The 23,278-nt window shown below is 36.6% G+C and overlaps 4 protein-coding genes across 6 annotated transcripts; 2 read left to right on the plus strand and 2 right to left on the minus strand.

The window, feature by feature from the left end:
• Positions 1-2,245: 2,245 nt before the first annotated feature.
• LOC123868186 (protein arginine N-methyltransferase 7-like) lies at positions 2,246-9,110 on the minus strand. Of its 2 annotated transcripts, none has more exons than XM_045910594.1 (9): positions 8,939-9,110; positions 8,625-8,866; positions 7,553-7,798; positions 6,495-6,673; positions 5,728-5,953; positions 4,523-5,298; positions 3,985-4,133; positions 3,169-3,328; positions 2,246-2,417 (listed from the first exon to the last, which is right to left on the minus strand). In XM_045910594.1, exons 1-9 carry the CDS (start codon positions 8,983-8,985, stop codon positions 2,307-2,309), a joined length of 2,136 nt encoding a protein of 711 aa, XP_045766550.1. In that variant the 5' UTR covers positions 8,986-9,110; the 3' UTR covers positions 2,246-2,306. The 2 variants fall into 2 exon arrangements, with proteins under 2 accessions (XP_045766550.1, XP_045766549.1); XM_045910593.1 differs by having other exon boundaries at positions 8,625-8,872.
• A 549-nt stretch (positions 9,111-9,659) lies between these two features.
• Positions 9,660-15,604, plus strand: LOC123868197 (cytochrome c1, heme protein, mitochondrial). The gene is made up of 7 exons (XM_045910613.1): positions 9,660-9,802; positions 10,108-10,158; positions 11,217-11,365; positions 12,079-12,205; positions 12,736-12,853; positions 13,739-13,920; positions 14,970-15,604. Exons 1-7 carry the CDS (start codon positions 9,734-9,736, stop codon positions 15,198-15,200), a joined length of 927 nt encoding a protein of 308 aa, XP_045766569.1. The 5' UTR covers positions 9,660-9,733; the 3' UTR covers positions 15,201-15,604.
• Positions 15,605-16,436: 832 nt separating this feature from the next.
• Positions 16,437-21,146, plus strand: LOC123868194 (folliculin). 2 transcript variants are annotated; one of them, XM_045910609.1, is made up of 7 exons: positions 16,437-16,897; positions 17,402-17,587; positions 17,923-18,058; positions 18,318-18,574; positions 19,333-19,537; positions 20,527-20,675; positions 20,937-21,146. In XM_045910609.1, the coding sequence occupies exons 1-6, from the start codon at positions 16,631-16,633 to the stop codon at positions 20,631-20,633; spliced, it is 1,158 nt and encodes a 385-aa protein (XP_045766565.1). In that variant the 5' UTR covers positions 16,437-16,630; the 3' UTR covers positions 20,634-20,675; positions 20,937-21,146. The 2 variants fall into 2 exon arrangements, with proteins under 2 accessions (XP_045766565.1, XP_045766564.1); XM_045910608.1 differs by having other exon boundaries at positions 20,527-20,629.
• A 309-nt stretch (positions 21,147-21,455) lies between these two features.
• LOC123868202 (60S ribosomal protein L18) lies at positions 21,456-23,073 on the minus strand. Its single transcript, XM_045910617.1, has 4 exons — positions 22,946-23,073; positions 22,730-22,816; positions 22,361-22,622; positions 21,456-21,682 (listed from the first exon to the last, which is right to left on the minus strand). Exons 1-4 carry the CDS (start codon positions 22,946-22,948, stop codon positions 21,483-21,485), a joined length of 552 nt encoding a protein of 183 aa, XP_045766573.1. The 5' UTR covers positions 22,949-23,073; the 3' UTR covers positions 21,456-21,482.
• Positions 23,074-23,278: the final 205 nt, after the last annotated feature.

Consider the following 23,278-nt stretch of genomic DNA (forward strand, 5'->3'; position numbering starts at 1 on the left):
AGTGTAGGAAGCGCCTTCTCTATTAATTATGTAGGTAGGTTATAATTAGTTATCAGTAATATCCGGGGTGAAGGACCAACCGATTCATAGAAATAGAAAGGAAGAAAGATATTTTTTTAATCAAATAAACTTTTATAAGTGCTTTTGAATCGTCAAAGAGTCTACCCTAACACAAGAATGCCCTTTGTACCAAGAAGAACCAGCAAGAAACTCGGCGGTTGCTCTCTTCAAAAATCAATTAAAGTAAATAGGTACAACGTTCATAAATTTCATTACCTATATCGGTGAATTATTATGTTATCGATGATTTTCGAACTTACCCCGTTCCGAAACCCGACATATTCTCAGATTCCAACATTTCCTTTTAATCTTACCATCAATCAAATGAGAATGCATTGATTGAAAAAAATCTCTGGCAATAAATATAATTCACGTTGTCACAATCAATTAGCCGGGACGCCTAACCACGAGTGTCCAGTAAAACATTACGTCCGTAAATCTAGTTCTAAAAGGCGTGGAAAGCTAATCAGCCATTTATCGAAAACTAATTACCCATTTATCTATCGACGAAAACTAATTACGAATCATTCAGGATGTGTTCTTACTAATTAATATTGTGCGTAAATCGCCTTTCTAGGGCTTGAGTTCTTGTACGTTTCTCTATTCAGCTCCACTACTATATAAGCTAGTGGTTAGACGAGTGATGTGAATCGTCACTGGTCCCCAAAGTTGATTACATCGCCCTATATTGGGCTTTGTAAATATACCTTTTTTTTTCTCTCTCGTCTGGCTTTACAAAGATTAGCCAATGTCAAGTTTGTAGTTATTTGTAACAAGTTGGTTAAACTATACAAGTATGGACCCCGTCTGTGCCGGCGCTCGCCGACATACGCACGGCACCCCCTTAGAGCGCTTTCCAGTCAGTTTTAACAAAAAAACACTCCAAAAAGGCAGAACACGCCCGCCAGTTAACACCAACACAGATGAAGTCCGTAAATATACCTAACTATATTTTAAATTCGTGAAAGGCGAATAGCAAATAACATGTAAGGCATTTACACAAATGAAATAGTGAGAACACTAACGGCCGTATTTACAATCATTACTTTAAAAGGTGTCACAGTGCGCTCGAACGCATAGTGTAGGTTCCACCAATCAGATCATTGTAAATTGACGTGATACAGTCATCTGATTGGTGGAACCTACACTGTGCGTTCGAGCGCACTATGAGACCTCGTAGTAACGTTTGTGAATACGGGTGTATGGCTTATAATAAGGCTTAAGTGAGAACACTTAAGGTTGAAATCTATAGAGCGCACTATGACTGCTGACTTAAGATACTGTTAAAACGAGATAGCGTTATACGGCTGACATAAATCTGTCTCCTTTTAACTGATTCTTGAGTTTAAGCAAAGTCAAAGTGTTCTCTATAGATTTCAACTTCAAGTATTTTTGACTCAACTCACTAAAGTATTCGAGACTCAAGTAATCCTAATTAGGAGATAACGAGTGACTAGGATAGAGTTGACGTATTTTTTTCATAGATCGTGTCAATATTCAGTCAATGCCTACTTTATTTGCTATTCCAATTCTAATGGCAATGAAAACCTTTAAGTTCATTAATTAAAATACAATATACTAAAATAAATAAATGAGGAATTTTTCATTATTTTCGTGAACCACGTATTTAATTCTTATAGATTGTAACGCTGGCCATTTAAAATCAAGTTTGCAGCGAACTTGATTTGGCGTCCAGAAAACTGATAGACATGTATAGTGCGTTTCATCGAATAGTACCTATGGCGCTACGTTGGCTCCCCTGTCTGTCCAAGTCATTGGCACCATATTTGCATAAGAAGACGCAGATTTTGTTTATTTTCATTTTATTTTCCTGAATAAATGAAATGAAAATCAAATGAATATAAACAAAATCTGCGTCTTCTCATGCCAATATGGTGCCAATGACCACCCAACAGACAGGGGAGCCAACATAACGCCATAGGTACTATTCGATGAAACGCACTTATACCGTCAAGTTAGTGGACGCCCGCTTCGCTGCAAACTTGACGGCAGACTTGACAATGTATGGCCAGCGTAGAGTAAAACGTATTAACGATTTTATAATATTCGCATTAAGTTTGTTTTGATACATGGTAATTAGACCCAATAGTTTGAGAACCACAGCATATATTTTAAAGGAACAACTTTAGCTACTTATGGAGAGAGAGACCAAAATAAAGACATATTCATAAATAAAATTATATATTTATTCAAATAAAAGTGTTAAAAGCGTTTTATAAATAGATTTACGATTCTTCATTGACCCAATCGAGGTTTAGGTTGAATTGACCCTTTTCTAAGTCGCACGCTACTTGGTAGCTCCATTTGTCGGAATCGCTTACAATTTTCGATGTTTTCTGCAACAAATAAAAAGATACTTTCTTACACGTAAGGTAGAATTTGGCAGAACCTAACAATAGTATTTAGATCTGTAAACTAATCCAAATTCGCAATAAAGATAATTGAATTAAATTGTAATTTATATGCCAGTAGTGGATACCCGGCGTGTGCTGCTATGCTAAAAAAAGAATGTGCCTAACGTTTTAGTGGTCTAAAATCATCCTTGCATTATTGCCTTTCTAATGAAACCGGTTTGGACCACATCGGTTGGATCGTTTCAAAGTCTATAACGGACATAGGTAGCAACATTTTTTGTGTTTTACATATTACATATAATTTAGGATTAATTTAAACGACTAGACTAGCGAGATATAGGCCAAACATCTGATCTTCATATTATGGCTTTCTGTAAAAGAACTTCATCATCATCATTATCAACCGATAGACGTCCATAGACAACTAGACATAGGTCTCTTATAGGAACAACCACAAACCAAGGTCTTTGCTCTTTCCATCTTCCACTTGAAGCTAATCGCTCTAACCCAAAGTGGGTAGAACACATTGGCAAATAATTCGAGTGACCTATTTACGGAACGTTAGTTGATCTCTAGCGTGATTCAGATGTTTTATTTATGTATTGTGAACTTTTGAAATATACAGGATTTTCAATTTTTTTCTGTAGTTTGTTTTATGGTATCTATATCAGTAATCATCAGTACTATCACTTGTTTTCGTTTTTACACCCTGTATCAAAGAACCAATACTCACAAGTATTTTGACAGCCTGCCTCGTGTGCATGTCCCAGTTGACTCTGTCTCCGACGACTGGCCACTCCACGGGTCCGGAGCTTATTGGTTTCCCGCCAACTATCCATACAGCCCATATCGCGAAACCGTTTACTGAGTGACTACCCTCAGATTTCGAATCGCTAAAAAAGGTTTAATTTATTTAGGTATCAAGTTACAAGTGAGACTTGGAAAGAAGGCGGAGGACAAAAATTGATCACTAAGGGCCGATTTCATCAACGTAAAATAAGTCTTAGGGCCTGCGCACATATCGCGGAGCGCAGCGCAGAGTATTCCCGCGAAGTTTTCTAATCGCGTGACACATTACGCGAATTTGTACCAGAGAATGCGCGAGCACGCGCGGGACTACGCAAGTATCCTCACGGATGCACAATTGATTTTAGATATTATTTCAATGAGGAGAATGTCATAATATTTTGACTATGAAAAATTATCTGCGCTCCGCCATATGTGCGCCGGCTCTTAGTTGTTTTGATATTTTGCCAGGTTTTCAATACAAATACTGTCATTACGCCCAATTTATTCGTCGGTTAAACGTCACTTGACGGTAGTGAAATTGGCACTAAGAACTGCATCTCGTAACTAATATTACGGCGAAACATCCTAGTAAAACATGAGGGACTTTTGTCCTCCGCGAACAATAGTCCTTACTAATTAGTTAGATAATTAGTACACAGGCTCTAAGGCGATAGTCGCGCCGTGTGACAAAATTCGATACAAACTATCGCCCTGTGGAGATTGGCCCATAGAGTTTACCAAAAAAGTAAAATCTACTTACACAATGGGATTCGCACCATCACAAGCGTAAGTAACTTTCAAGTCTTTGAAGTGTATGTCGATGATTTTCCTCGGCACGCCGCGACATCGACACGGGTACTCCCACAGCGGCTGCGCTTCCATTTCCGCGTCACTTATTACACGAGAACTCTGAAAAAAATGGATTTTTGAATATTTTTTCATCACAAATTAAAAAATATTAAGAAAAACTTAGTGTTAAACGTTAAACCGACGTCACCAAATAACGAAAATTTCAAAATTGAATCTATCTAAAAGCTATCGTACAGATATATGAAGCTATCACTGTACGATAAATAATCTTTGGAGTTTAAAATTTCCGTGACTTCTTTATTTTAACAAAATTTCTAGACATTTGCCCCATACCAAAACTCTAAATTATTGATTAACATGATTTCTATTATACCAGAAAAATATCTTAGATAAACATACAAATTGTAAAACGTAAAAAGGCGATGGTGTATTGTTACAACACTTAGTAGAACTTATTCAAAAGTTCTATGTCTACAAAAGATAATTACCTCTACCAGACTATCAAATATAGACATATCAATGCCTTCGCACATTCCAAGCGGTATCCTTATTTTGTGTAAATCCTGAAATTCAACCGGCATAGCCCAAAACTCACAACTTTCAGGAATAACTGGCACAAAATCCTTTAATTTACTCCTGTACCTGTACAAAAGATATGCCACTTTCAAGTTCTCCCAAGGCAATATCGCACAACTGAAATTAGGATCGCAAACGACATTCGTTATTTTCTCCAAAACTTCATCTGTAACTTCGGGAAGTACAATCGCATTTTGTATATCATTCTCTTTGATATAATCATTCAATATTCCGATATTCAGATTCATATTTTCGATGATATACACTGTTTTAGCTCCCATCTTCGCTGCAGCCAGCCCAAGGAAACTACTGCCATTTAAATCTAAAACTACAGCATCTGCAACTAAATCTTCCTTTAATTGTGCTAGCAACTTTTTGCTCCGTTTTCCATCATTTAAGTACGATACATGAGTTCTCGATATAGACATGTGGACACCGCATTCACAAATGGGTCTTTTGTAATGTTTTCGCTTGGTTTTCTCATCTTCTAAGTAAAACCATAGAGAATATTCATCCTGACAGGATACTAAAGATACTTCTGAATCTTTTTGTACAGTGATTTCTTGTGGAAGGTAGTAGACTGCTTGCATCCAATGATCTCGCCATGGAATTGAATCTTGGGGTCTATCCGACGAGAGGTCAGCGTCGGGATGTGCCCACCAAGGGGCACAGCTTAGGCATATTTTACCTAAAAAATATAATAAAATTAAATAACTAAGTGTTTCTTCCAAACTCTTCTTTGTATACAGTCGGCAAAAACTTCAATTAAATCTCAGATGAATACCAGTCAAAATAAAAGGATTAAACATCTGAGTAATGACCTCCAATAATATTAAACTATAAAACCAAAAAAAGCCAGCCACACATAGTTATTATAGAGCATGGTACATTTATATGGGCAACTGAAATTCCTCAATTCCAGGCAGTTTAGTCAATTATGACCTCACAACTACATGAAGCAATTTACTGCAATAAAAAATATTTCAGCAATGTTATGCAAGACAATTGCTCCAAATTGATCCATATGTGTTGCTGATCAACAAATTGCTTATAAAAGTTGCCTATGTAAGCGCACCATTATAGACATAATGTACTGTACCAAAGTAAATAAACGAACCTTCAGGGTCCATATTAAGTTCCCACCACATGAACACAATCTGTGCTTGCCCGGTATTGCTCACAGTGAACTCTTGCTTGACAGTTCTCTTCATGTCTATGGGCGAGCGTCCCGACCAGTCGTAGTAGAACACAGGGATCTGGTCTGATAACTCTGTGAATGCATGCCGAGGTAACTGTGACAACTGAACGTCGTGGACTGCTGCGGAGCCGGCGCAGTCTTTCATCTGGAAGAGTAAGTAAACAGTTCCGTTTTTATTCTATTTTTACCAGCTTTTGACCGCAACTTCGTCCGCGTGTATTTAATAATCTCGTGGGAACTGTTTGATTTCCCAGGACTAAACTAACCCATACCACTCTCCATATCTTTAACTACGTATATCTATGGGAAATACCACATCGATTGAAGGACAAACACTTTCACATCATCATCAACAACCTATCACTGTCCCACTACTGAGCACTCAAAATTAGAAGGGTTTAGGCCACAGTCTACTAGCGGCCAAGTGTAAATTGGCAGACTTCACAGACCTTTGAAAATATTATGAAGAACTCACAGGTATGCAGGTTTCCTCTCAATGTTTTCTTTACCAAGCAATATGATTATGATTATGATTATGATTATGATTAAGTGATATTCTGGAAAGGTCCGGGCTGGGATCAAATCCCAGACCCCCTGAATGGAGGCTGACCTCTTAACCACTAGGTTATCACTGCATCGTCACTGCCACTGTCACAATTGTATTACCATTGGTGATTACTAATTACCTTTTGAGGGGTCCTCAATATAACTTCCAGGTCCTCATCAGCCAGATCATTAAGTTTATTCCACTTCTGCAGCGTGGGGCACTCCACAACCTGTGCGTAGATCACGGCCGAGTCCGGGACCACTATGCAGTCTTCTTCCAAGAGGTACTCGTGTGCATGAGAAAATGTTGAGAGAGCCCCTAGAAAAAAAAATTTATAGACAAAACATTAGAGTTATGACTTATACAATATTTGCAGACAATTTAAGTAATGGTAGAGGTCAACCAAGCAGACAGTAGAGAGTGAAAAGCTGTCTTTAAACAGAAGCGTATCATACAAACTTATATGACGCGCATCATTATTCATATCATTATCATCTACCCATCGACGGCCCACTACTGAGCACCGGTATCCTCTCAGAAGGGTTTCGATATTAGTCCTCCACTCTAACCCAGTGCAAACTGGCAGACTCATTCCCCATCTTAGAGAGGTATGCATTGTAGAGAGAATCCAGAATAATAACAGGTTTTTAGACCTAATAGTTTGACCTGTATGTTGACATGTTAGTCATTGTAACTAATTCTATTGCACACAATCTCAAGTTACAGGTCTAAATGTATTGCTATTCCTTTCATAATGCAGCCTGCTGGAATGATTAGTACTTTTAGATATGTCAACTTAGCACGAATTGATTCTGAGCACAACTGAATTATGGAGAATTCACATCCTCTTCTTACTAAAATAAAAAGGACAGACAGTTTGACAGTTTTAACTTCAATTTAGAGCTGTCAAACCTCTTGACTCTAGTTGCCAGTCAAGAGCCTATTTTTTAAATTTGTAGTGTGCACTAAAATTTTGAGTCTTTAAATGTAAAATTCATGTTCTGTCCTTTTTTAGCAATATTAAAAGAATAAAATGCAGATTGCAGATACTCCAAAAGTTTAGAGAAAGGCAACAGAATCAGCGCCAGTGTATACGACAGAACTAACTACATTTTCATATATTTAAATATATCAAATTTATTTATTTATGTTATTTAAATATATCAAATCCTTTTTATTAATCAAAGTTAAAAGTACCTTCGCCAATCAATTCAGTATCAAACACTTCTGTCACTAAAATATTAGCCTTTTCTTTCATATCTCCATCCTCACCAACTGTCATATCAGTGGACCTCTTTGGCACAACAGTGATTTTGTCCGCCACACCATTCCTCTGGAGGATCTTCAAGCAGCATTCCGCCATAGGCTTGAATGCCTCACAAGCTGTAATGGTGTCTGCACCACATCTTGCTGCCATGATCGAGAGCAACCCTGTACCAGTACCTTGAAGAGAGAAAAAAAATCACACTATATTCTGATTTTCTATATTGATGTTCCTGTATCAAAATAATGGGTTTAATTCAGTGTATGTGTATATAATATAACTATAAGCTAGCTAGCTCAATTCCAAATTTTAGCCACATTGGTTCAAGAAGAAGTAACCAATATCCAATCTTTTACATCACTACCCATATTATTATAAATGTGAAAGGTTTGTTTGATGGTTTGTCCTTCAATCACGTTGCAACAGAGCAATGGATCAACATAGTTTTTTGCATAGGTATAATTCAGGACCTGGAGAGTGACTTTGATTATAGATTTTTATCCCAGAAAATAAAAGAATTCCCAGACGATTTTTAAAAACTTAAATTCACACAGATGAAGTTGCAGGCATCAGCTAGTTTATAATATTAGTAAGATAAGATTTCACTGCAGTTTCACTTCAATAAATATTTTTTCTTTTCAGCCCTAGGGAATTTTTAAGTTTGGCATTCTTAAACATATAACTTTTCATAATAAAGTTATGTTAAAGAGTGCCAAACTTAATAAGAAAGGATTTTGAGAAATTCCACCAAAACAGCCAACGCGAGTCAGCTAACATTAAAAATTTTAATCAATTTTTAAACCTGTAGGTTGGTTGTTTGAAGATGACTTACGGCCAGTTTTTTCACTGCAAGGAACAGTCAAAGTAATGGCTTAAAGTAAAAGTAATGGTGAAATTTGTTTCTTCGCAATGTTATCTGTTACTTCTGCTATTGTTTTTATCTTTAACTTTAATCAGTGAAACTTTACAAGCTTAAAAGTATAAAACAGAGGGTTCAGTGGTTACCTATATCCAAAACATTAGCCTTCTTCCCTGCTTCATGCATCTTTTCTATCGCCAGTTGGAGAGCCCTGTGGTACTTCTTATTCCTCTCTGTATCGTGTAGCATATCCGCAAACGCCGACCGGGCGATCTCCTGATGAAAATCGTAGTCTTCGTGTTGCACGTCCCATTCTGTACTGCCAGTTATCGGATTTCTCTTCTGTGTGAATACTTGCATTTTTGATGTCATTGAAATGCTTTCCAATCTGAAACTATGATTCTTCAGTCTTATTAAATACTTTTACAAAAGGCCGTTTAGAGGTTAGAATTACATTTACCTTACTAATAAAAAACTACGGATCCTTTGAAAAGCCTTAACGCGCATCTACACTTGAAGTACTAAGGCCATTTTATAATTTACTATTTCACAGTTCACTAGCTATGCCTTTAGAGTTTTAGGCCTAGTTTTATTCATTGTTTATAAAATTCTATAGAAACTGTGTCTAAAACCACAGAGTATTTTTTTTTTTCTTTAAATCTGGCTTTACTCTGATTAGCCAATGCCAAGTTTGTAGATATTTTCAAGTTATTGAATTTATACAAGTATGGACTCCGTCTGCGCCGGCGCCCGCCGACATACGCGCGGCGTCCCTTTAGAGCGCTTCCCAGTCAGTTCCACCACTAAAAAACACCAACTAACACAAAAACCAACCACTCTTAACAAAAAAAAAACTCCAAACAAGCACAGCACGCGCGCCAGCAAACGCCATCACAGACGAAGCAATTATTAATTATATTATTAAGCAAACCTAACCTCCAAATATTGTCAACCACAGAGTACAGACCAGGAATCTGAAACTACTTATCGGACTTGGATGATGATTGATGGATCACACATTCCTTCTTTCCTTCTAATATATTGTTAGTAAAATCGATTAAATATCGATTTCATATTTGCAGTTGGCACCATTGGCACCATTGGCACTAGCAACTAGCAACATTAACTCTATAATATTCCTATAATATTACTTTGCTCTATGGCCTCTTGTCAGGTTCATTGATGTCAATTTGTTAGGTACTTGACAGTTGATTCTTTCTTTCACGACGTTTTCGACGTTTTCGATTTTACTATCATGGCGGCCGCCGTAGGCAGGATTTGTGGGGCACGACTTTTGAAAAATTATGGAATAGTTGCACCCCAGGTATTGCCTAGAAGTATAAAAGTTAATTCCAGCATCATTTTATCATATCAGCTGTTATCGAATGCCCCCTCGATAAAGAAAATGACGTTTATAAAAGTTGCTGTTTAGAGGAAAAAGTGGTGTAATCTATTAAATTTGGACTTTTCATATAGTTTATATCGTGCTTGTTATAGAAAAGTGTGAGTTAAAGATGCAAGGAAGCAAGATTCTCGCTCAGTGTCAAAAAAATTGTAGGGCGAAGTTATAACCTTCTAAACATTATGTAATAAGTATAGAGAAAATTAACGTAAACCCGTCCCTTACAGGTCTGTCAGCTGTCCACCAATGCTAAGGGATGGACGAGGAATAGAAAATTGGTAAGTAAAGAGGTGCATTATTGATACCTTTTTTACCTTATCACTCAATGCCACTTCACAATATTTCTTTTGATTAAAATAACACATACTCTTAAGGTACATTTATTAAGGCAATACATACTTAATTGAACCCAAAAGCTTAAAATAATTAACAGAAATTCATTTATTTTAATAAATGAATTCATGTTTTTAACTCTATTGTATGTTACTTAAGTACTTTTTTTTTTGTTGTGCAATAAAATGTTTGAATTCAAATTCAAACATGTAAGACTATGTTTTTTGATTAATTTCAAAAAGAAAATTGCATATGTTTAGATTTATTTATGTTTTTTACATCTTATACATAGGTAGGTATAAATATTATATAAATTACATTTATCATAATAATATTTATCAATAAATCATTAAGAAGATATACTGACATAGGATCAACATTCAGCTCAAACTGCTGACTAGGTAAAGAAACTTTACTTAATGTAGGATTTTTCTATAACTAGCTTTTACCCGCGACTTCGTCCGCGTGGACTACACAAATTTCAACCCCCTATTTAAACCCTTAGGGGTTGAATTTTTCAAAAATCCTAATAGGATGTCTATGTTCAGCTTGATCCATCCAGTAGTTTGATCTGTGCCTTGATAGATATGTCAGTCAGTCAGCTTTTCCTTTAATATATTTAGACATAATATGTTGACTCCTAAAAAAAGGATTGTCTACCCAAGTAACAATGTGTGCCAGCTAATTTTTTTTTTTTACTCACATGAGCTTTCAATTATTTACAAATTATGTTTTTCCCTTTTTTTTCTCTACTATGGGACCTATGTTTTTCTAGGATAATAAGTAGCCTATGTCAATTGCAGGATGAGAGCTATCTTTGGTCCAAATTTTATCAAAATTGGTTAAACATATCACAGTAAATAGGTAACAGAGACAATTTTGAATATTTTTAAAATTGAATATGTTTAAAACATGTTTTTAATTTTGTTTCAAATAGGATCTTCTGTTCTTTTTTTTGTTTGTTCCAGCCCTGATGGGTTAACATGTACTTTTTATATTCTAGTGGCTATCCACATTAGGTGTAGTAGGAGGTGGTGTGGGGGCTTTGCTGTTTGCCCTGGAACAGTCGGTACAGGCCTCAGGCACAGAGGCACATCCCTACCACCAGCCCTGGAGCCATGATGGATGGTTCAAGTCACTTGACCATGCTAGGTAAGAAATTAATGCTTGTTTTAGTGTTAAATTTGGCAACATTTTAGTTAGACATTCTTAAAGAATCTACTGCAATATGTGAGTTGAGATGTGTTTGTTAGTTGACCAGTTCCCTCATAAATGCCAAAAGAATTGATTGATAAAAATAATCTAAGTTTTCAAGTTAAAGATCTAGTAGGTTAACTATTGACTTCATAGTATTGTAAAAAAATTATACTAGAGCTAGACTATACTACTCACTGCACATGACAGCAAAATTATGAATTTCCTGCTTCTAGAATAAACTATAATGTTCGATATAAGGAAGTATATTATTATTTTTTAAATGAGTTGCCTTGTTGCTATAGTGCATATCAATCTATTGCACTGGAATAAGCAACATTGGCCCAACTCTAGTAACTGCATTGGTGACTGTCTTTTTCGTTTTTGTATGTAAAGATTTGACTCTATCACATCCTCTATACTTTGAAGACCATATTACACCCTTACTTATCAGTATTACATAACATACATCTGATATAATTTGTTACATTTAGGTCATCATTGAAAATCAATCTTAAAGGTCAAGTTGTATGTGTATGGATTTGGGAGCTCACTGCATTGTCATTCCAAGATAACCCTACCCCTTATGTAATCATTGGAAAGTGGTTATAACCATCAGCAATGAAGACTACAGTGCAGAAAAGGTGATTTTAATAAATTTCGTTTTGCAGTGTGAGGCGAGGGTATGAAGTATACAAGCAAGTGTGCAAGGCGTGTCATTCGCTGCAGTACATCGCCTACCGTAACTTGGTCAATGTCACCCACACCGAGGAACAGGCCAAGGCTGAGGCAGCTGAGGTAAGACAACTACTAATTTTCAAATGTCGATTTCCAAAATGATTAGATTGTGTAACCTTAAGGTGCAGTATTAACTTATGCAGAACAGAAGGGAAATGTGTTCAGTGGACCAGTCAGTTTATTTATTCATTTTTAATTTATTTTATTTATTCGGGCCAACTAACGGTAGCACGCAATGTGTAAAAAACAGTAAAATAATACAGTAATACTTTACGTGCTACCCACTAAGTCAACGGTCGAGGAGCGGACTGACTGACAAAAGGTCGGTGGTTCAAACCCCACCACGTTGCACTATTGTCGTACCCATTCCTGGCACAAGCTTTACGCTTAATTAGAGGGGAAAGGGAAGTATTAGTCATGATTAGCATGGCGAATATTCTTTAAAAAAAAAAATAGAATGATGCAAAAAAAATGTCACATCTATAAATAATCTGATTGGTCCATTGAAAAAGCTTTAGTAATCTACGGCACAAAAATTCGAATCCATAATTGCTGACTACAAACATAAACTTAACAGTACACATTTCCAGGTAATGGTGAAGGATGGTCCTGATGAAGAGGGCAACTACTTTGAGAGGCCCGGCAAGCTCTCAGATTACTTCCCATCTCCATACCCCAACGAAAATGCTGCCCGAGCTGCCAACAATGGTAACAAAGCTTCTAACTATTATTATATTTTTTAAATAAATTAATATTGAACAAACAAGAAGGCGGGGCAGTTAAGTGATTACCAAAGAAACTCGAAACGTCCATATCAAAGTTTCGCTTCAAAAACATGTACATGTTCTTTATTGTGCTTATATTCAAGGTGTTTGTACCCACCAGACTTTATATGGAGGTAAAGTTTGTAACTGGATGTTGGAGGTTCTCTCTAGAACTAATGATCCGATCACTATCCACGAGTATAGACTAGTAAATGTTTTATAACACATGGAGTTGCGGGCAAAAGCTAGTTATTATGATAAATGCAGAATTGTGTCCTTCCATTTCACGGGCAATCCATTTAACCTATATTGACGATAGGTACAGAGATAGCGTGCATCCTGGGGACAGATATATACCATTTTTAGGGTCCCATACCTTAAAATGAAAAACGGAACCCTTATAGGATGACTTAATTGTCAAGAAAACCTATAGGGTACTTCCCGTTGATCTAGATTCTAGAATCATGAAAGGCAGGTAGGTAGGCTATCTATATGTTATAAGACCTTATAGCACAAGTAAAGGAAAAAATCCGAAAACCGTGAATTTGTGGTTACATCACAAAAAAAAACAAAATGTGTTTCAATTTTCAAAGTTCTTTACCAAGTAAGAAGTAGTAACTATACCAAGTAGGGTATCATAATATGAAAGTGCTTTACCTGCACATTGCAAAACTGATCTTTATTTATTTTTATGCATATAGTTTTTGATTTATCGTGCGAAATGTCGGAAAAAATACCTGAGTATGGAACCCTCGGTGTGGAACCCTCGTGATTCGCACACGAGTTTCCATTGTCATCTTGTCGTAAATAATATTGTGTCGTATTTAAGGTGCGTACCCACCGGACTTGTCTCTCATCGTGGCGGGTCGCAAGGGTGGCGAGGACTACATCTTTGCTCTACTGACGGGCTACGTGGACCCGCCCGCCGGCGTCTTGCTGCGGGAGGGGCAAAACTACAACCCGTACTTCCCCGGCGGTGCCATCTCTATGGCACAAGTTCTGTACGACGAGGTATGTGATAGGCGCAACGCACACCGGCGGAGCCGAGGCGAGGCGTCTTTCTTGACAACCAAAGATGAGCTTTATTAAATAAAATAAATTGTTTATTGTCCAAAAAACATAGGTACAAGTGTCTTCTGCATGATACAAGTGTAAATTAAAAATTTTCAACACCCCCGACAAGTGAAGGTTACTGTAACTAGAAAAGAGCTGATAACTTTCAAACGGCTGAACCGATTTTCTTGGGCTATTCCGCGCCTACGATCCAAAGTATCTGAGTTTTCCAAAACATCATTTTCAAATGAATAATTATGTATCTAAGGCAACCGTCCATCTTGACAGTTTGACATTTGTCAATTGACAGTTGAATATTATGAACCTAAAGGTTATCTAACCTTCTTTTCTACAAGAAAACTAGAAAACAGCTGATAACTTTTAAACGGCTGAACCAATTTTTTTGGATTATAGCTAAGAACACTCGATCAAGCCACCTTTCAAACAAAAAAAAGTAAATTAAAATCGGTTCATTCGTTTAGGCGCTACGATGCCACAGACATACAGATACACAGATACACACGTCAAACTTATAACACCCCTCTTTTTGGGTCGGGGGTTAAAAATAAATTGTTTATTGTCCAAAAAACATAGGTACAAGTGTCTTCTGCATAATAAAATATATGTACATTCTTATAATATCATAATACATAATTAATTAATTATACAGAAAAACAACTGTCCCTAGGTTAGGTATAAAGATAAACCTGTGTTAGCGACAGTTATTGGCTCAACGATAGCAGTGCGCTGCGATACAGGCGCGCCTAAGTGCACTGTACTTCCTCCGTGTCCTGTTTTCAGTATCCCAATTTCAATCATTTGTCAAAGAACACAAGTTTTATATATTTTGTATTGAAACTTTGTACAATTGTTGTTGACTCTTGCGTGAAGCTTTCTGGCGTATTACCATCAATATACTGTAGGTAGCCCGCGAATCGCTTTGCAACGCATGCTGAGCAATTAATCTGCATTCCAGTTAAATAATGTTAATTTATATTTGCACCCAGGCTGCCGAGTACAGCGACGGAACTCCAGCGACCGCGTCACAACTGGCCAAAGACGTGTCCACTTTCCTCAGATGGTGCTCCGAGCCCGAACTGGACGACCGCAGGCTCATGACCATCAAAGCCATCGGCATGTTCTCAATGCTAGCCGCAGTCGTGTACTACTACAAACGACACAAGTGGTCTTCACTCAAGTCCAGAAAGCTAGCCTACAAACCTGTATCTAAGAAATAATCCAGTATAGTAGTGTGATTACTTATTACGTACAATTTAGACAATTTTTTTCCGATAGGTGACATCTTCATCATGTTATTTAATTGTTATGATTAAAATAATTTATTTCTTACTTGCGGCATGTTTTTCTTTCCCGGGAATTTTGTGAAGTGTTCAACGCTTTTAACCGTTACCATTCAAAGCCTGGCTAGTGATTTATAAGCGAGGTGGTATTTTTAATGTTAATAATTTATCTAATGTTAACTAACGTATAACGTGTCGTGAAAATGAATGCGGCTCTGCCTGGTAATACATAGGTTACGAAATTATATCAATTATTTTGTAAACTGTGCCTGTTATGTGCAGTTCGTCATTATGATGGATTGGTGTACTACAGTCCAATAAACGAAGTATTGAAAATCGTGGAATTGGTGTTTTAATTTGATTTTAATATAGCCTGCATTAAATTAGGATTTATAAGTAAATAAAATAATTTATAAATTAGGAAGTACCATAGAAGTGTATAAGTTAGTGATTTTCACTTTACAGTCTGTATGGTCATGTAGATTAGAGTATAGGTTGATGGAATGCTCTTGTTAATAGCTGTTATATGATTGGCAAACTTTAAGTATGTAATAATGTGAGATGAAAATTGGATGGTTTTTAAAAAAAAAATATTTTGGTCACTGATTCATCTGGCATTATAGCCATAGGAATTGAAATTACCTCACTTTCTTGATATGATGATAATCAACCCATAGCCAGCCCACTACTGAGATCTCTTAAGACTCAGATTGAGAAGGGTTTAGGCCATAGTCTGTCACGCTGGCCCAATGGCAAAGGTCACACACCTTTGAGAACATGGAAAACTCTCAAGTATGCAGGTTTCTTCACGATGTTTCCTTCACTTTTGTGGTATAACTTGCTAATTATACCTGTTTATACGTGTTTATGAGTTTTTAGGTTTCCGTGCCTCAAAAGGAACAACGGAACCCTTATAGGATCACTTTGTTGTCTATGTGTGTCGGGTCAAGAAAACTTACGAGGGTACTTCCCGTTGATCTAGCTAGAATCACGATTTTTTCTGTGATTTGTATTCTGTGGTTGCTGACTTGTATTTCTAACGGGCTGAAAATACTAGAACCCAGAGTCATAAAAAAACCATTTCATACAAAAAAAAAAAGAAATGACGTAGCCAAAGCTTTTTTTGAACGAAGAATTTTTTGACATGGACAGAAAACATATGACCATGACATTGACGCACCATTTCTATTTGAAAACAATTTTCATTTATTACAAGAGGTATTTTACAAGATAATATATTAAAAATCAATAAAATAAAAATATGGAGTTTCCCTTGTAGTCCTCCAATAACAAGAAATATACTACTCTCCAATAATGTGCATTCAACGTTTATTAAAACGCTCCATAGTTCATTCTTCACATGAAAAATGAATGCCATAATCGGTTTATGCCATTTTTGCGAGGCTCACGGTCCACGGCCTCTGTTCTGCACGTTTACAACAGACGACGAGAGTCACACGACAGAGGCCTCAAGAGGCACAGTGCAATGCAGTGGGTGCACCTCCGTTGGACCAGACACAGTGTTCGTATCGCGAGATGACAATGGCATTATATTTTGCAGCAGAGAGTCTGTTCCGAATAATGACGTTACTGCGTTCCTGAGACAGGCAGCTCTGCGAAGTATTACTTGTGAAGTAAGTCATTCTTTGATAATATTGATTAATAAGATTAATATTAAGATTAATATTATAAAATTAATTAGAACTATCAGCATAAGACTGTACCCACATTGGTTACTATCACCTGAGTTTCTAGCGACTAGCTGCTCTAAAGGTCACTGCATCCGAAACAGAAGCGCAAGCTATTCTTCAGCAACTATGAAATGACAGTTGCCTAAGCTATTAAAACCCAAATACTCAACTTTGCTAAAAAGAGGCAATAATTAGTCAGGTGATAGTTTCTAATGGGCATCCAGTTTAACAGATTATCAATTACCCAATATCATGTATATTTTTGACATATATATATAAGTAGACTTATGTTAGATTGCACTTATAATGTATAATAATTTTATAACAGGCCAAAAGAACATTAATCTATAGGTTGTAGGTAGTAATAGGCAATCTTGAAAGACATTGTTTTACAAGATCCATTTAAAGTGGTTTAAAGTCCTGAGACATTATTTGCTATAACTTCAGGTAAGTTGGAGTAACGAAGGTGGAGTGGTGTACTTCAGTGACACTCAGGGCCATGTGCTCAGTCTCATGTTCCCGGTCAAAGACACCAGGGCAAGGGGGCTGAAGAGACTGTTCTCTGTTGTGGTACTGATGAAGGATAAGATGCTGCTGCTAAATATTACACCTGTGCTTTCTGAACACATGCAGGTTTGTAGAATTATTTTAATTTTTTTTTAGAGTTCAGTACCAAACTCAAAAGGAAAGAAGGAACCCTCATAGTATCACTATGTTGTCTATCTGTCAAGAAAAGGGAATCAAAACCTATACGGTTACCTAGGATCATGTTTAGCAGCTAGCGGCGATATCTCGAAAACAATGAATTTGTGGTTACATCACAAAAAATTAAAAAGTGTTATTTCTTGTATGATGGTAAGATCCCTTGTGTGTGAGTCCTACTCACGCACAATTGATCAGTTTTTTATTCTAATTTGCCTTCATGTTTGAAGAACTGCCAAGACATAACCAACTTGCTGTTATTGCAGAAAATAGCAAATGAGCTCCAACAACTAGCAGATGTGGTGTATGAGAATGAACAAAGCATATGCTCACAGAGGGCCTTGAGATTAAAGACTGGAAGGAATGACTTTGGCCAGTCCCGATCACTAATACAACTAACAGGTAGGAGAGTTTCAATTTTAGATAATTTTATCAAATTGAACTTCCAGACTAGAGGTATAATCTTTTATAACAAAATTCTGCAATGTATTTTCGACTTGCCTTTACAAAAATTTAAAAAATATATTAAAATTATGCTACTGAAAAAGCAAAGACAACAAAGTGATCCTATAAGGGTTCCGTTTTTCCTTTTCAGGTATGGAACCCTGAAAATAATCATAAATTGTACTGTGTATATTTCAGTATGCATATTAATTTTTAGGAGATGAAGATATTTTCAAAAAGCTACACTCTCACTTTACATGGATGCTAAGAACTGGTGGGATCACATATTCAGAAACGCTGTACACCAGTCAGGATTTACTTAAAAAGTTCTCTCCGACTACAAGTGGTACAATTTTTGAGGAAAATGCATGTACAGTGCCAGATGGTGCAAGTATGTCATTAAGAGAGCTAGGGAAATTGTTAAGCAAAGATGTGTTTAGGATATTGTTGTATTGCACTTTGACTGGAATAGAAGTAAGTTACAATAAAGCATAATATTTTGTACATCACTAAACAAGTGTGAGTCATACTCGCACACAAAGGGTTCTGTACCTACCAATATAAAAAAAATAACACTTTAATTTTTTGTAATGTATGGTTTAATTAGGTTATAAGGCATTGCTACCTGCTAAATTTCATGATACCTGATGATGAACTGTCCTATAGGTTTTGATTTTCTTGATGGGTCTTGGACAGACAGCCAACAAAGTGATCCTTAGAGCCTACCTTATTAGTAGAAGCTTTTATTCTTTTATCCATTACGCATGGTCAACTAGTCTGGTCTTAAAGGTTTCTTTTTAACCCCTGACCCAAAAAGAGGGGTGTTATAAGTTTGACATGTGTATCTGTGTATCTATCTGTGGCATCATAGCTCCTAAACTAATGAACCAATTTTAATTTAGTTTTTTTTGTTTGAAAGGTGGCTTGATGGAGAGTGTTCTTAGCTATAATCCAAGAAAATTGGTTCAGCCGTTTGAAAGTAATCAGCTCTTTTCTAGTTACTGTAACATTCACTTGTCGGGGGTGTTATAAATTTTTAATTTACACTTGTTTCTCTGGAGATACAGAATTCAAAAAACTAAATAAATCTGATTAAGGTGCACTTGCCAGACCAACCTGTGAAATGTGTTATCAACCCCAGAAAAAGTCAAAAAGTGACCCTATTATAAAAAAATTGCTAAAACAGTTGCAGTTTGGTGTAAGTGAGCCTTGAATTCTAATTTTTGTTTCAGATAGTGATAAAATCACACCATACAGAACCTTCTAGAATAATCAACAATCTATCAAGTTTGATACCAAGTGGAGTAAACCATAACATCAGTCACATCAGAGCAGATAGCTCCGTTCAAGTGTTACCATCACAAGATGTTTGCATTTTAGAAGAAACCGAAAATAGTAATTTTGACTGCAAATGGAGTCATAGTATACCTGTAAAATGTAAGTTTTGCCTGTGGCACAATGGAGACAAGACTCATATATAAAAGATTCTTGATTCAATCCCTGGTTAGTGTAAATTGAAAAACTCCATTCTAAATTCGCCATTAAAGCAAGTGATATTTAATTGCTTAAAACGCGCAAACTCCGTAATGTTAGAGGTCTGTGGCTGGGATCGAACCCTAGACCTCTCGAATAGGAGGCCAACTCTTTCACTAGGCTAAATATCATGAGAACGTGCTTGTCTCCATAATGTTCTCAAAAGTGTGTGAAGTCTGCCTATCCACACTGGGCTAGCGTGGTGAACAATGGCCAAATGTTTCTCGTTCTGAGAGATCCATTCTCAGTAGTGAGTCGGCCATGGGTTGATGATGATCATTGATGATGATGATTCTAAATTAGTTCTTGAATTATAGTTATAACTAGCTGATGCCCGCAGCTTCGCCCGCGTGGATTGGTCAGATCCCCTGCAGCATCAGGATTGAGGAGTTGGACTCCAAATTTTTTATGAAACAATGTCGCAAAGTTCCTCTATCGATTAAAAAAGAAATGACGCAAATCGGTTCAGAAATCTCGGAGATTTCGGTGTACATAGGTAGAAAAACACAACTCCCTTTTTGAAAGTCGGTTAAAAAAGTAGCCTATGTTACTCCCTGGTCAATTCTCTACTTGTCTGTGAAAATCCCGTCAAAATCGGTTCAGCCGTTCCCAAGATTAGCCTTTTCAAACAGACAGACAGACAGACAGACAGACAGACAAAAATTTTAAAAACGTGTGATTCAGTTATAGTATCGTTCAAATAACCATAATATGACCTTAAAATGCGGTAGTTATTTCGAAATTACAGACAGACACTCCAATTTTATTTATTAGTATAGATTATTACATAAAAAGTCTCATATGATTTAAAGCTCCAGTCAAAGCAAGTTACTGTTATCATCAGCAAAGTCCATTGTAAGATCAAGTCAATGTTTATTTGTCAAACATTTTAGGTCCTACACTCATGAAGAAAATAGAGAATGCCATGCAAAATACAAAATTTAATGATGCAGTGCTCCTTCAACACATTAAATCATTGCAACTGGAGTGGTTGGGGTAAGGACATGTTATGTTAGGTTCTGCAGAGTGGAGTGGCTTCAAGGTGCATGTTTTTTGATAACAACCCTTTACCTTTATTTACTCTTGCATAGCGGCAACTTAAATAAAGTTGAGTTTGAGAAGTTTCATGTGGCTCACTTCATTCCACACTGCAGGTGTGCATAGCGCCTATAGCTAGTCATAATAAATGGTTGCACTTAAATACTGAATTAATACTGAACTAAATACTGAATTAATTAATGATTAAACCATCAAAACAACCTCCATTATAATTGGTGACATTCAGTTTTTATTATTGTTTTAGCATTACTAGAACATTGAAAACAGCATTGCTCTCAGGAAAACCTGATGCTATCAAGCATTTGGAACAAGTATTGGGTGTGACAAAGCAAGATGAATCTTTAGTGAATTACTGGTCCCATGCCTTTTGTGATTGAAAGTCTGTGATATTTTAATTCTGAGTTTATAAGTAGGTGTTAAAGAATATGTTGTTGATAAAATGGTTGTTATTTAATTTGGGCATTTTACTTTGCTTTCTACTGCTTCCCACCATCTATAGTTCTCAACAGATTGACATGGCAATCGAGGTGGGGACGCCCCGCACTAGTCCGGTGTCCCCCGCCTCATACCCCGATTGCCATCTCAACCTGTCGCAAACTATACCTAATGTATTTTCAATAGGTAAGCAATTTATTTTGCTTGAAACTTGAAAACTACAATTTGAAAGTTGGCTATGGATTGGTTTTCCTATTCTTGATTTGGATGTAATATGTCTGATTTACCAAGTTTTGAAAAACAAATATTTTATAAATAAAAAACCAAATAGATTGTACTCCTTATATTTAAAAGATTACACATTAGAGCGACGGCTCGGCCGAGCGCGCTCATGTCCCTTTGAGCGCACATAAGGTTTGGTGTGAGAGCGAGGCGCGCCAGGAGCTGGTCCGAAATGACGGACTGCTTCACGGGCGTTCCTGCGTCCCTGGACGAGGACTGTCTTGCGGCCCGTGGGAGCACGGAGAGCAAGCTGGTCGAATGTTAAGATCTCTCCTGAAACAACAAATTATAGTGTTACAGAAAACTCCCCTGTAATGTTTACATTACTTGAGTTTGCTTAGCCAAAGCCCATACACTCTCTAGAATAGAATCCATACTAATATTATAAATGCAAAAATATTTTTGCAGCAGCCCATCAATTTGACCAATTTTGATGAAATTTAATACAGAGATAGGTAGCATCCTAGGGACAAAGGTTTTTATCCCAGGAAATTTTTGACTCCCATAATCCTATGGACTTTTTAAAAACCTTCATCCATGTGGACAAAGTCACAGGCATCATCTAGTGGAATATAAGTTTTTATTACAATACAAAGCTTTCAATTTGCTAAGTGAATCTACCATTAATCTACCTTTCATTCAGAATGCCTACTGAGGAGAAGCAAGCAAGTAACTTGGTGCTTGCTCCAGAACTCTAGTTCTTAAACTTATTACACCCAGAACTAATTTAGTTTTTGAGTAAGTATAAACCTGATATGCACAATAATAAATTTACATAGCCTAGTTCTCATGAAGGAGCAGTTCCTATAATAAATAATAGAACTTCATGAGAACTAGGCTCTTGAAAAAGCTTATTAGAATTTAAGTATAATTTAAATAATTACTGTTTGGAGGTTATTATTTTTAAAACTGTAAACATTACCCCAGATAAATTATAAAATGAAATCTTACCTCCAGCAGCCAATATACGGGCGCGCGCTTTCTCAGTCACATGCAGGGCAGCCACTGTGAGCTTGGGGACCTTGTACAGCCTCACATCGTTGGTTATTGTGCCCACTACAACGGCGATCAGGCCTTCACGAGTAGGCTTGCTCATGTGACGTGATAACCGCGACAGGGACAGAGGCGGCCGGTTGATACGGCTCATGAATAACCGTCTGAGGACGATCTGATTGAACTTGGCTTCTGTACGTCTTGCCAAGTATCTGTATAACTGTCAACAAAGATATAGGTTAGGACTCTAACCAAAACAATACAACAAAAGTTTTCTAGCATATTACAGTAGAGTAAGCTTCCAGGATTTTTAGCTTTGATACGTACTTTTACGAGCAATCTCAAGTATACATCCTTAGATTTGACTTCAGTGCGCCGAACTTTCCTGTCATGTTTATGGTTGATGTCGACACCCTGAAATAAATAATGCAACACATTTTAACAGCACTTGTCTAACTGAAAATCACTTTAAACTTTTACAACACATTCGTTTCACTTGGATTTTTTTTGATTCAATTTATTTTTCTTCCGTGCGAAACTCACCATATTGACAACCGGAAGAAAAAGACGGACTATAGACAAAAAGAGAACAAATTTTTGAAAGTGACATTCAATTCAATGTTGCCCTAGAATAATTTTTGACCATAGATTGATATGAAATGGACATGGACGTATTTTTTCCCTCAAATTAAAAAAAAAAAAACAAAATAATTTTTGACCTTATACTATTGATATGAAATGGACATGGACGTATTATGAGTATAAAAGTGAAAAATCTTGATTTTTGGCTTTTATTTAGTTATCACGGGTAGCATTGTAGATAGTTACATCAAGTACTAGTAACTACACCCATCGATATAATAGACGTCCATGACT

Source organism: Maniola jurtina, chromosome 9 (assembly GCF_905333055.1).
Source record: "Maniola jurtina chromosome 9, ilManJurt1.1, whole genome shotgun sequence".
NCBI lineage: Eukaryota > Metazoa > Arthropoda > Insecta > Lepidoptera > Nymphalidae > Maniola > Maniola jurtina.